This window comes from Colletotrichum navitas (genome assembly GCF_030913465.1).
Source record: "Colletotrichum navitas strain CBS 125086 chromosome Unknown LY79scaffold_37, whole genome shotgun sequence".
NCBI lineage: Eukaryota > Fungi > Ascomycota > Sordariomycetes > Glomerellales > Glomerellaceae > Colletotrichum > Colletotrichum navitas.
The window spans coordinates 38,718-52,423 of record NW_026850583.1 but is presented as its reverse complement, the minus strand read 5'-3'; the positions used below and the strand labels follow the sequence as shown (position 1 = coordinate 52,423).

The following is a 13,706-nucleotide window of genomic DNA, read 5'->3' as shown; positions in this document are numbered from 1 at the left end:
ACCGTCCGCGCGTCATTGTCTAAAGCTTTGCCTTGCCGCTGCCCTTCAAGTTGGGCCTCACCGGGATCTTGGGATGGCCGCCCTCCAACTGCAGCCCCGTGACCTTCTCCAGCTCCTCGACAGCCTCGTACGCCCTCCCCAGGTGGACCTTGATCGTCCCGAAGCCCTGCCTCCTCGCCTCCTTGAGGTTCTCGCCAATGTCATCGAGGAACACAATGTCGCTCGCCTTGATTCCGTCGGCCCACCCCAGCGCCTGGCCCCTTTCGGAGCTTGCGTGTTTGGCGGCGTACTCGTTGAGCATCCGAAGGGCGAGCTCGTACATCCTCGGGTCCGGTTTCCGAAGCCCGACGTGCGCCGACGATATGAAGACGTCGAACAGGCTGCGCACGGGGTCGTTCATGAAATCCTTCTTCCACAGCCTGTGGCCCTCGGGGAAGATGACGGTGTTGCTCAGCGCCGCGAGGATGTACCGGCCGCTCTCCTTGAGCTTCTTGAGCGCGGGGAACATCCATGGGTCAGGGGGGATCGAGTTCGCCATCATGGTGTTGAAGAGGTACTCCCCATCGATGGCGGGGAGGGGCGGGACCTGCTCGGGGAGGGCAGGGTTCTTGGCCCGCTGGGCGGCGTAGAAGGCCTCCCACCGCCCTTGGTCGTGGAGGTCCGCATTGAAGCCCGCGAAGAAGGCCTTGTCCATGGGGATAGAGCCCGTCTCAAGGCGGTGCCAGAACCCCGTGGGGCTGGTCTTGGAGAGGGAGTAGTTGACCCATCCTGGCGGGATGCCGAGGCTTAGCTCGTAGTCTAAGATGGATTGGAAGGGCGAGACGACCTTGGAAAGTCAGAACGGGGCCGGCGTCTCGTCTTGGTATAGGTTTTGTTGCTTGTGGCCGGGATCATGAAGTAACCATGAGAAGGGCAGAAGAAAGAAGCTCTAGAGGGAACCACTTACACACACTCCGCCAATGTCGAATAAAAGCACCTTGGGCTGCTTTGAGTGGGTCATGTCGTCTACAGCCTCCAGAACATAATCGACGAAGAAATTATCAGATTCTTCCAATGACTGCATCTGATTTAAGAGATCTACATCGCGTACTTGTAGGAAATCGCACGACTCAAGCGCGTCACCGTCGCGGGCGGAGAAGCTGCGGTGGTCGGGGAGCCGAAACCTGGGGAAGGAACGGCCGCCCCCACCTCTGAGAATTAGACCGTGGACCTCGGCCCAAATCCGGTGGAACCGGGCTTAGCGTCCTTGATGAGTCAGCTCGAGCTCGTCCCCGGCCGAACTACAGGGACCCACGTGACTCGTCACCGACCTGCTTGGAGTGACAGTTCCCGCCTGGGAGATAGGCGGGTCCCCACTTTCTAGGGCTCTATGTTAACCCACAGGAATATTATCGCGAGTCGTAGTTGGATATTGCATTTTTCCTCTTCGACAACCCCTTCGACTACCACCGACAAATTTGCTGAGCCAACCGCCCGCCAGCCAATACCATCAAGATGGTAAGTTGAATGATCACCGTCAACTGTCGCAACAGCCTCAATGGCCGAACGCGACAATTGCGAATCCCCCCCAAAAACGACCACCTCCACTGCCAACAATGGCAATTGGCCCCCAGTAGCAGGCAGAAATGTCTCTTGGGCGTTGGAGTCAATGCAAGATGCTTCGGACATATGGGCCAAATCTGAAGCGCAAATTGCTGACTCGGGATTTCCATTCGTGACAGGCGTTCCACAAGTTGGTGAAGAACAGCGCGTACTACAGGTTAGTCTCCCACGCACACTGCCCCGATGGCCTCAAGTCACTCAACCGGGACCGTCTTTGCTAACGGCATTGCAGCCGCTTCCAGACCAAGTACAAGCGCAGACGTCAGGGCAAGACTGACTACTATGCCCGCAAGCGCCTGATCACCCAGGCCAAGAACAAGTACGGTGCCCCCAAGTACCGTCTTGTGGTCCGCTTCACCAACCGGGACATCATCATGCAAATTGTCACCTCCGAGATCACCGGTGACAAGGTCTTCTGCGCTGCCTACTCCCACGAGCTGCCCGCCTACGGCATCACCCACGGCCTGACCAACTGGGCTGCCGCCTACGCCACCGGTCTCCTGATCGCCCGCCGCACCCTCTCCAAGCTCGGCCTCGACAAGACCTTCACTGGTGTCGAGGAGGCCGACGGTGAGTACACCCTCACCGAGGCCGCCGAGACCGACGACGGCGAGCGCCGCCCCTTCAAGGCCAACCTCGATGTCGGTCTGCACCGCACCTCCACCGGTGCCCGTGTCTTCGGCGCCATGAAGGGTGCCTCTGACGGTGGCATCCTCGTTCCCCACTCCGAGAAGCGTTTCCCCGGCTACGACATGGAGAGCAAGGAGCTCGACGCCGAGACCCTGAAGAACTACATCTTCGGCCAGCACGTCGCTGAGTACATGGAGACCCTCGCCGACGACGACGAGGAGCGCTACAAGTCCCAGTTCCAGCAGTACATCGACGACGACGTCGAGGCCGACGGCCTCGAGGAGCTCTACTCCGAGGCCCACGCCGCCATCCGCGAGGACCCCTGGAAGAAGCCCGAGCGTGCCAACACCAAGACCAAGGAGGAGTGGAAGGCCGAGTCCAAGAAGTACAAGACCCAGCGCCTCACCAAGGAGCAGAAGGAGCAGCGCGTCAAGGAGCGCATTGCCGAGCTCCGCGCCGAGTAAACTTTGTTTCCTGTATGTAGAGAAGCGGGTTTATGATGCCTGACTCGGAAGGGAAGGCACGGCGGTTTCTGGCACAGTATGACTTGGGACAGGCATTTGACGTTTTGGCACCGACTTTTTCGCAGTCGGGGGAGTTATCAGGCAAAAAAGCAAAAGATCCGGTAAATGGGATTTTATGATGGTCACGGGAAAGGAACCTCTTTTAAACAATTCAATGAGATATCCCAAATGCCAGACGTCAAAAGTTGTTGAACACACAAACCCGCACACACACACAACATGATGTACATTTTGTTACTGCTGACAAGGGAAGCCACAGTGGCCAGGTTTTGGGTTTAGTGGTGGCTGGCGCGCCATTAGTCGTGCGTTTGCCGTTACCGCGCGCCTTGTCCCTCCTGCTGGGAACTAGCGGCTGGAAAGCTAAAAAACTAATCAAAAAAACTAAAAAAAGATGACAAAAAGATAAATTGCGTGCTCGTCGTGACATCCCTTGGCGTGGGGCGTGTACTTCGTGCACCCAACCCGCAGGAAACTGTGATGGTTGAGGCGAAAAAAAAAAAAAAAAAAAGCGAGGGCACGAGACCCACGCATGGGGGTGGAGGAGCAATAACCGCACCAGACTCTCACTCCCGGCACTGGACAAGTGCGGCAAGCGACGAGACCAAGTAGATGGGGCCCGTCTGGGTCGCGGAATGGGGGGACAGGTAGCCCAACGCAGCTGACGATGATGTCGAAATGGGCAGTTCCGAGCGGGGAGGTGGAAGAGGGTTTTTTTGCCTTTTATTTTATCTCCCCCCGCTTTTGTTATTATTCTTTGTGGAGAAGTGCGGCAGTCTTGCTTGTACCATTCCCCCTGCCCGGTACCGCTGCCACTGCACGGCAGAGAGGTCCAGCATCACGTCCGAACAACCCTCGATGGCGACGTGGGCAAAACAGAGAGGGAGGACGGACGCTGACTTCCTACCTCAATTCGGAGGTGGAATCTACTAAGGGGAGGGAGGGCGGTCTCGGACATTGCACCAGGTCGCGCGCGCGGGAATTATGGGATGGACGGAGGGTACAGCAGCGGGGAATGAGGGTCCCCCGATGGCGATTTTCCCACCTCGCCCTGAACGAAAGCACATCATCTCGCTCAGCAGGAGAACGAGAGGAGATGGCGCGCTGAGGGGCATTGCTGCAAGGCGAGCACAGAGGGGGGGAACACCCCCCCCAGATAGAATAAACCAAGAGTTCCACTCCACCGTTCTCTTCAGACTGACTTCGCAGCGATGTGTGTTTGTCACCGCTGAATATCGAGCAGGGGAGACCCCCAAAGAGAGCTCCGCCTTCTATGGAATGAGGTCCTCGTGATTTCACGTCGCTCAGTGGGGAGAGGTAGTTGGTTAACCAGGCCACCCCCTCAAGGCAATATCAGGCGTTGCGTATGGTATGTATAAGTCTGGCTTTTATGTTACCGGGACAATTTCCCTAGGTAAGTAGTTAATGCAATCGTTGAGAGCATTTGGACCCTTGAATCGGACATCGGCAAGTTCCCACGACGGCGGTACCTAGGTAAGCGTGAACTCTGTATTCTCGCCCGTGCTTCGTACCGGACGCGCCTGTCCCAGGCTAGCTGCGGGTGACTTGACTTGGCAGGCACTAGTAGTAGGGAGGTGAGTTTGCTGCTGTAGAGAGCGGGATTAATAAGAGCAGCTCGGCGGGCTACCTGAGACCATGCAGTAGTGTGCGGACCTAGTGTAATGTTGCAGAATGCAGAATGCAGAACTGGAACTGGCGCGGACGATTCGAACGAGGTCGGTGCTGAGCAAGTTCTCTGCTTTCGACAGTTGAGAATCACCAGGACATGAGCGTGTGGACGAGGAAGCATGAGAGCGAGCAGACGGTCTCTCTCTCTCTCTCTCTCTCTCTCTCTCTCATCTCGTGCCTGGCCGGTCACGCTTCTTTTGCTTTCCTGACGTTGATGATCGCCGCAAACGAGTGGAGATACACGGTCGTGCCAACCAACCAGAGAAGGGTTGAAGCAATCATCCTGGATACTGGCCGGCCAGCTGCTGACGGTAAGGCGGTAGGACGGTAGGGCAGCGGAAGTCCCCTACTTGTACATGGGTACATCCAGTCATTGTACACTGCTACCGCAATGCGCTTTGGGTCTCTGCACCGGGCGAGTGTCAGATTCTGCTGCGTGCCGCGTGCGTGCGGTGAGGCGGCGGTACGGACATGCGCAACGCGTTGACGGGGAGACCTGCTCGGGCAAGTCTTCACATTGCTCATCTCAGCGCATCGCGACTCGTCCCAAGGTGCGGCGGCGGTTGGCGTGGAAGCTTGGAGCAAGCGAGACTCGGAGGAGGACGAGACGGGGTCGATGGAGAGGAAAGACGCCCGGTGTTACCGAAGCCGATGCAGCGGCCACCACCTATTCACTCCTATTGCTGCATGGAACAAGGCCGCGGACTGGCTAATGCGGTGTCGTGAGTTGCCCGCCCGTCTGATGGCATTTGACACGGGGCCCTTCAATCGGCCCAGGATATCTGAACTACCTAGGTACGTGGGTACCTAGGCAGGTACGTAAAAGTGTAAGTAAGGCGATTATAACCGGCGTCCTATGTGCAATTGAGCGACAGCAGCGGAGGAAAATGCAGACAGACTGTGGGAGGTGCATGGTAGAGATATTGAAAGACCGGGGAGGGATGACAGGAAGCATGGCCACGGCATGGCGTGGCATGGCATGGCATGGCATGGCAAGGCATGATGTATCAGCGACTCCTACACTCACCACAGCCTAGACCGGCTCCTCCAAGTCTGTCGCCAAATCGGGCCATGGCGTCGCTCATCTCCTACCAAAGACGAGATGCCTCCCCTCTAAAAAGGTTAATGAGCCCCGCTAGAGCTGCCACGTCCGGTCTTTCCTTACACAGTACTCCGTACTCGCGGCAAGGTACGGACGCCGCTGTGCTCAGTTCCCTGCTTGAACCTATCACTTGGGCTACGAATACCAGCTCTTCCCTCCTCCTCCTCCTCCCCCCTTCGCCCGTCCGGATCGGACCTTGAGCTGAGAGAGAGAAACAGGCATACAGACAGAGGTATTCCTACCCTCGTATCTACTTGGTCTGTACCACCCACCCCGTTCACCACCACCACCACCACCACCTCCTCCTCCTCCTCCTCCTCCTCCACCACCTCCTTCTCATCCTCTTCTTCCCAAGCCTACCCAGGTACCTCATCTCACCCAACGGCTCGGATAAGCTGTCGGCTGCTTGTCAGCGGTCCAGTCAATGTTCCGAACGGAACCAGAGGTGGTGTCCCAAGACAAAAGAGAGACACAGAGAGATACTGGGGGCGACGGCATACTAAGCAAAGTACCCTCCACCTCCCGCCGTCCTCTTTAGAAATCAAGCCAAAAGTCGCCCTTCAGCCGGGTCTGGGCGTGCAACAGTTCCATTCCCTTCCTTTGCGCCAGGAAGCTCAGCAATCACCACCACTCCTCTTCATCGTCCTCCTCCTCCTTCTCCTCCGCCAAGCTCTTCTTCGTTTGTCGATTCCCCGCACATCTATCTCTACTACCTCGCGCCTCTCACTCGGCCGGGCGACTCTCCGAATCCTTGGCCAATCGCGGCCCATAGCGTTTGGTATCCGTCCTTCTACGGAAACTCTTCGCCAGTATCGCTGCGACACCCATTATGGAGCAAGTTCATGGAGTAGATGTTAGCTGGATGACCCACGGCGGCTCTCCCAAAGGTACGCAAAAGACGTCCCCATCTGACCTCATTTCTCAGGCCAGCTAGTTGGCTGCCCCAGTACATCCCCCCCTCCCCTTCCCCAGTCGCCCGGCTGTCAGTCGCACTGCACCCGCACCACCCCCAAGCCAAGTCGGCCCAGATAAGCAGCTGGCAAATCAACCTAGTTTACCTCTATAAGCGCTTGCCACCGGGAGCCCGCAACTTTGGGCCTCTTCCTTACCTGTGGATATATCCAAGAAACCACCGTTTCTCTCCTGCTTTCCTTCCTTCCTCTTTTTCGCCCATCCTGTTGTGTCTATCTACGGTATTCAGGCGCCCCCCCTCCCCACTAATACAAAATGCGCATAACAGACAGGCCACCGAAAGCGATCCCTACACGACGTTCCTCGACGTCTGCCCCGAGAGAATCACCGCCGCCCGCCTCCCCGACCGCCGCCCAGCCCGCCGTGAACAGCAACGCAAATGGCAACGCCGATGCCGTAACAGAAAATGGAAAGGCAAACATGGAAGAAGCAAACCCCGTTCACATCCCGCGGCCGCTTTTGGGAAGGCGTCCCTCCCACGAGAAACCGGGCCCCAACGGCACTCCCCCGTCACGTCGCAACTCGTGGTTCACCAACATCTCGTCAAAGTTCTCTTCTTCGCCCAGCAACGGCAGCAACAACAATAATAACAATAACAATATTAATAACTCCCACGCCATTCAGCAGCCCCAGAGCACGCCGCCAAAGGACTCTGATCCCGTTCCCCCAAAGGTGACTCCTGCCAAAAACGCCGTGCTTCCCCACGCCGCCAAAAACGATGGCGATCAGCCCTATACACCCGCGCCTCCCGGCCGGGGCCAAGCCGGCTTTCTTGGGGTCTTCCGCCGACTGTCCTCGTCCAGCGGGGTTTTGGGACAAGGCACGAGAGGAACTCATGGCCTGGTAGAGAGAAAGGTCCTGAACGTCGACCGCAACCGCGAACGCTGTCCGATCCCGGAACTACACCAGGCGAAACTGCGAAGGGTTGCATTCAGCGTCGATGTCGAAATCGCGCCAATGCCAAAGTACGTCGAGTCGGACGCGCTCCCCAAGAAGCCACTCGACAAGCCAAAAACGAAAAGGATGACGGAAAAGGGAGAGGGCGAGGCGCTCAAGAATCCCAAGTGTCTTGAAGAACAGAAAGAGCGCGACGGTGTCATCCACGCGACCGGGGAGTCTGTGCCAAAGGAACCCGAAACCGAGGGAATGGGCTCCGACAACGCAAAGAACGAGAGCGGCGCAAAAGATGCAAGCGTCTTCGTCGACAAGGACAAGGACAGTAAGAAGAAGGAGAAGAAGAAGAAGAGCGAAGAAGAGAGAAAAGCGAGGAAAGAGAAGAAGAGGAAACAAGCCGAGGCCAACGGCACGATTCCCATGGAAATCCACGTCGACGACAGCGACTCTTCCAGCGAAGGCATCCCGGCCGCAGCACCAAAGACAACGGCATCTCCCACCACTAACCCGGTGAGGATATACCGCCGGTGTTGCCAGCTGAGGGAAACGCCCATTCTGAAGAAGATTACCGAGCAACTGAGCAGCACGTCCAACTGCTCCTCCGATATCGGCATGGTCCAGAAACTGGATTTGACAGGCTACTGGATGCAGCTGCCCGACCTGGTGACCCTGGGCGATTATCTGGCTGTCGTTCCCGTCAAAGAGGTTATCCTGGAGAACTGCGGCCTCACAGATGAGGGGCTGAGGGTCATACTTGCCGGTCTTCTGGCCACCAGGAGGCCCGAGTCAAGACGACGCAGACACATGCAACCCGATGTCCTCGCCATGCAGGGCGGGTTTGTCGAACGCCTCGTTCTCAAGAACAACAAGATCGGGCCCGAGGGCTGGAGGCACATCTGCCTCTTCATCTACCTCTGCCGCACGCTCAAATTTCTCGACCTTTCTACCGTATCTTTCCCCCGCCCTTCCCAGCCGGCGCAGAACGGACACGGCCATAGCTTGCTACGGCATTCTTCCAACGAGGCCCGCCCCCAAAACGCCAACGCCGTGTTATTCTCCAAGGCCATTGGCGAGCGGTTAGACGGCTCAACACTGGAGTTGCTTAACCTCGGCGAGACCAATCTGAGCTCGGACGACCTTGGCGTAATAATTGACGGCATCATCCAGTGCGGCGTCAAGCGACTGGGTCTTGCCCACAACAATATTGACGAGAAGGGCCTTCACCATGTTGCGAGGTATCTCTCACAAAGTGGGTGCGAAGGCCTCGACCTGGGCGGCAATGACATTCGGGACCACATGGACATCATCGCCAGTGCAATTTCGGCAAAGGACGCTTTGTGGGCGCTCAGCCTGGCCGAGTGCAACCTGAAGCCTGGGTCTCTCTGCAAGATCTTGCCGGCACTTGCGCAACTCAAGGATTTCCGCTTCATTGACCTTTCTCACAACCGGGATCTGTGCAAGTCGGAACCTAGCGCCATCGGTCTGTTACGCAAGTTAGTAGCCCCAATTCATCAAGTGGTAAGTGCTTCGAAGCTAACGTTCTCAAGGTATTTGCCCAAGATGGAAGGCTTGCGGCGTGTCCACCTGGCCGACGTCGCCATGACTTCGGAGCAAGCGATTGCACTCGCCGAGATCCTTCCCGAAGCCAAGATGCTCGCACACATCAGCTTCCTCGAGAACCCCGAGCTGGTCAAGCTTGCAGACGCCAAGACGGAAGAAGCACAGGAAGAGGCCTGCGCCTTGTACGCATCTTTCCTGGCGGCCACGCGTGTGTCCAAGACCATTGTGTGCGTCGACATCGATGTCCCCAGCGACAACTCTGGTGAGGTCGTCAAAGCCTTGGCTAAGCAGGTGGTGGCGTACTGCTTGCGCAACATGGAACGCTTTCCAATCGGCGACATCAGCTCTGTCATTTCGACAGTCCTGGCAGAGTCCCAGGATTCATTACCAGGCGGACCCATCCCGCCTTACCCCGATGTCCTCGCCCACCTTGTCGGCCACGACGTCCTCAGAGACGGCTCGGACAACGAGTCCGCCCCCGACGACGACTACGTTATTGGCGGCACCGGTGTTGTCAAGGCTCTTACGTGCTGTCTCAAGAACAGAGGCGACGAATCCAGGAGGCAGTCTGGCGAATTTATCAGAGACTTTGAGGACGGCGTCTCGGTGCCTATAGGCCCGAGGCCGAAGCTCCCTCCAGGGAAGGCCAAGGATATGTCGAAGCATCTGCTTGCCAGCGCGCGCAAGATTCGTCTGCGGTTGCAACCCGCGTTGTCCAAGGCTCGAGTCAACCCTGAGGAGGACGAGCACAACCTGCGCAAGTTGATGTTCCTCGACGCAACGCTGGCCAATATCATCAAGCGCTTCGAGGACGAGTTCCCTGACACGCGTGTCTCTACCGACGAGGCATCCGAGATCACGCTTCCTAGTCAGAGCGACCAGCTTGGAACCTCATTGTCGTCAACCGAGGACCCTGACCAACAGAGTATTCCGTCCGACGCCGAAGACGAGACTGGCATTTCGGTTCGTCCGGGCTTGCAGCGCACCAACTCTGTCTTGTCCAACACATCAAAGGCACTTGCCGAGGAGGAGGGCAGAATACACAGGGCTGGCCACAAGATCCGTTCGGGTATCATCAAGCCCGAGTACTACGGACTGCTCAGCGGCGTGCTTGAGGTTGGCCTCGATCCGAAACATATGGCTATGCTCCACCAAATGATCGAAGAGGTCGACGACCCCGAACTGACCCGTAAGGTCGAGGAGAAGGGCATCATGCGCGTCTTCAACGAGGACCGGGATCAAGTTCGTGAAGGGTTGCGGGCTCTCGACCCCAGCCATTGGGACCGATTCGTCGAGAGTCAGGAAAAGGCCCGAGGCAACGTCAAGGCTGCCAAACCAGCCGACGAGAATGCCATTGAGGAATGAGTGCGGCATTCCGCACAGCCCGAGGTGTTTTCGTGATGCGGCGGCACAGCGACTGCCTTTTGTACACATAATATGCTCAACATTCATGTCGAATTCGGAATCATTGAACTAGCGAAGGGGGAAGCAAGCACAGGCGTTGTGAAAAAGGAAGTCCATCGTTTACAATTTCATTCTACCATGTGCTGTGGGGAGCCGCTCGAAGTGACGACTTTCAACCATGGGTGTTATCTTAGGACAGAGGTGTACGCTTTCATTGGCGAGGACCGCAGTGGAGATGTCGGATGGGAAGCGGTTGAGAAGACGGGGCACGGTCGCTACTGGCATTCCCTGTACCATTGTACAAACACCACACTGAAGAAATGATCCCATATTCTCGCCCTAAAGAGGGCGAGGAGGCCGCCGGGTTCGACGTGCCAAAGAGTTCTTCTCTTTAGTTCTGGTGACATCAGTCTCGCCTTCTTGGCCGGCCAAAGGGCAGAGTCGAGTTGGGAACTGCCTTGGAACTTGTAAGTGATGTTCGAGGTGAACCCAGTGAAGTCCGTGTTCGGCAAGCCCTGTCTTGGGCCTCAGCGGCAGAGGCCGAGCGGGTGAGTAGAGCACGCCCACAATATCATCCCCAGCACTCGCTTGGACGACCATCTACCCCTCCATAAGAGGTTATGAGAGGTCGTGACGGAGAACGATCACGTGGCTGTCACAATCCTGTTCTCTCAAATTGTTTCGTCAAACGCACGAGGAAGCGAGCGCATGCCGTCCCGCGGGCAAGGAGAGACGAAGGGGAAACCGACGAATGCGTCTCCGCGTCTTCCGTCGAGGTATCCGGATACGCTGACAGCCCCCCCCCCCCCCCCTGGGTGTGTGACCCCATGGATGGGGCTAGTGCTCCGCAGGTAACCCCCCGCGGTTGACGATGATTTAGCTGAACGTCTCGAACCCGAACCCCTCCCACTTCTATCACGGTCCAGGCGGTGGAGGAGAGGGTGTAAGTGGATGAGGCGGCCGTCTGACGAGGCGAAGTGGCTGCAGTTGAAGTTGACCGGAAGGGTGTGTACTTACATCCTGACGCAGAGGCAGGTTCTGTTTATCGTCGTTCTGGTCCGCAGCTCCCTTTCTTGCTCGAGAGTCGCCCCCGTAGCCGCCTACCCAGGGCGGTAGAGTGAGTAACCCGATGCATGGTCGACGAGAGCGCTGGGGGGTGTCTTTTGCTTGTCCTGTTTGATGTACGGCACGGAGTTTCTGTTTCGAGATAGGAGGCTAGTATGCGAAGGGGAAGAGCGTCTCCAGCTCGTATAGTCGGCATGGCCAGTCATGCCCCTTCATCCTCTCTCTCATCTCTCGCTATACCTGTATCGCGTACATACTCTCTCCCTCTCTTTCGCGTGCGGCTTCTGTCATGGGGAGGCGGCGATTCGCGTCACCAGCCTTGTTTTGCTCTCTTGCCCACAAACTCGCTCTTGACGGCCTAGCCCTCGCCCACCGCCGATGCCGGTGGGGGTGGGGGTTGTTTCCGCCGTTTGCGCAGCGGACGTCGACGACGGGCGCCGCTCATCTCTATGGGAAAGGGGTCGGTTCTCCTGGAAGGCCAGCGGGGTGTTGGACGGGCAACGGTACGGGGTGCGCAAAACGGGAACAGGTTGTAAGCAGCTGTCGCGAGTGATCTTATGGCATTACGGTTGGGCGAAGGCGCATGTGTGTGTATATGTATGCACGGGCTGAACAAGAGGTATACTCTATCTTGTACATCACGAGCAATCCGCATATATCACTCGACGTATCACCTCTCAGGAACCTCCTCTGTAGCCTTTGACGGGGACTGTCGGCAGGCCCGCATAACGAGATACTGACGGGACCGGGAACCTGGATCGCCATGGTTTCTCAAAGGATGTATCAAAGGCGTCCCGGAGAGCGTGTCAAACCACACTACCGTGGGCAGCAAACTCCGGACGCGACACCTACCAGGAAAGCGTCCATTTCTAGTTTGGGGGTGGGGAAGGTCCCGGGCGCCGAGATGAGCTCGTGCAAGGGCAATCTCGGGAGCCGAAAGGGGGGAGGGGGGTCTATGGTTTGCCTGTCGCGGTCGATGATCATATGGTCTGGAGAGATTGCTCTACATTATCGAGAGAGCCTCCAAACTTCCCCAGGTCTGTCTCTCCGCGCAGAACATCCGAGAAAACGGCATATCCCCTTGTCTTGATATCTCCCGTTCTCTTGAGCGGCAGACGGCCTAGCGAGACGTAGAGCATCGATGCAACGACGGCCCCGTCCTGCTCTGTATTCAAATCGTGCAGGGAGAAGCACCTCGCGGCGACATAGAGGACGGCGGAAACCCGGGCGGGCACACCGCGACGGCAGGGGATCTTCGGGACGAGCAGGGCCCGGAGTCCCGCGAACCCCGGCCCAGCGCAGCGTCGGGAAACGAATGCTCTTTCGATTACCGAGGCCGCGCATATTTTGAGCCTTCGGGTCAAGAGTCCGTGCTACGGAATACGTTTGGCTAGAGCTGCCGTCCCGGGCTCCGGGCCGCTGGATATACATGATGGGCCACCGTGTCTCCTTTGACACATGGGACGTTGCCGAACGAACCTGCGGAGATGCGTCTTCACTGCCGCTGCACACACACACAGCTGTAAGTAAGCAGGCTCGGGCAACCGACGTTTACGGCGCAGGCGGCAGACGCTACGAGAAGGAGTATGGCTCAGCGGTGACAAGGTGCCGGGGCCCAAGAAGACACGGCCCTGAACTGAGGGGCATCACGTCATGGTTCGTCCCAAGTTGCTGAACGGATGCTGAAGGCGGGCGACATCTCGAGTCACAGCACAAGACGACAACCTGGCCTCGTCGGCGCCGGTTGCCAATTACCAAAACAAAAGGGGGCGATGCGATACCGGGAATAGCTAGGCGGACATCAAATCGGTGATTCGGTATCGGCCCACGCCAACCGCATCGCAACAACGTCAGGAGTCGGTTGGGATGGGATGCAAACGTGCCAATGAGGAATAACACGCTACCTTTATTCGCACACCAATACAAGCTCGAGCAGGTAGTCGGGGCCGGGGCGCTCGGGAGTGATCAGTAGCTCCAGGCGGTAGTTACCCGGCCGGAGTTTGAGGCTTGGCCTCATGGTAGCTGGGCACGCTATGGCAAGAGCCCATTTCCCAGTGGCGCGACGTGGTAAGCCTGCGTCATGGCTGGAGCCCACTAGCCAGGGTCGGCCACCGAGGTCGATGTGGGTCCTGAACCAAAGGTGGGTATGTGGATGGGCATGTTTGCTGGCTTGAGAGAAAGAGAGAGGGACGCGCGGAATGGGGCTCGAAGCCGTATTCTTGACGTTGCTGGAGGCCTCGAGGAATGCTTGGCTTGGTTGCCTCGAC

The 13,706-nt window shown here is 57.6% G+C and overlaps 4 protein-coding genes across 4 annotated transcripts; 2 read left to right on the top strand and 2 right to left on the bottom strand.

The window, feature by feature from the left end:
- Nucleotides 1–19: 19 nt before the first annotated feature.
- Nucleotides 20–1,000, bottom strand: LY79DRAFT_590919 (haloacid dehalogenase-like hydrolase; the record flags this gene model as incomplete). Its single annotated transcript, XM_060561212.1, has 2 exons — nt 20–826; nt 947–1,000. The coding sequence occupies 2 exons, from the start codon at nt 998–1,000 to the stop codon at nt 20–22; spliced, it is 861 nt and encodes a 286-aa protein (XP_060413165.1).
- Nucleotides 1,001–1,352: 352 nt separating this feature from the next.
- LY79DRAFT_236646 (ribosomal L18p/L5e family protein) lies at nt 1,353–2,815 on the top strand. Its single transcript, XM_060551705.1, has 3 exons — nt 1,353–1,497; nt 1,722–1,759; nt 1,835–2,815. Exons 1-3 carry the CDS (start codon nt 1,495–1,497, stop codon nt 2,694–2,696), a joined length of 903 nt encoding a protein of 300 aa, XP_060413164.1. The 5' UTR covers nt 1,353–1,494; the 3' UTR covers nt 2,697–2,815.
- On the bottom strand, nt 2,816–3,229 carry LY79DRAFT_236647 (uncharacterized protein). Its single transcript, XM_060551706.1, has one exon. It carries the CDS (start codon nt 3,181–3,183, stop codon nt 2,935–2,937), a length of 249 nt encoding a protein of 82 aa, XP_060413163.1. The 5' UTR covers nt 3,184–3,229; the 3' UTR covers nt 2,816–2,934.
- A 3,401-nt stretch (nt 3,230–6,630) lies between these two features.
- LY79DRAFT_236619 (cell wall biogenesis protein Mhp1) lies at nt 6,631–10,524 on the top strand. Its single transcript, XM_060551704.1, has 2 exons — nt 6,631–8,903; nt 8,958–10,524. Exons 1-2 carry the CDS (start codon nt 6,772–6,774, stop codon nt 10,333–10,335), a joined length of 3,510 nt encoding a protein of 1,169 aa, XP_060413162.1. The 5' UTR covers nt 6,631–6,771; the 3' UTR covers nt 10,336–10,524.
- The last annotated feature ends 3,182 nt before the right edge of the window (nt 10,525–13,706 follow it).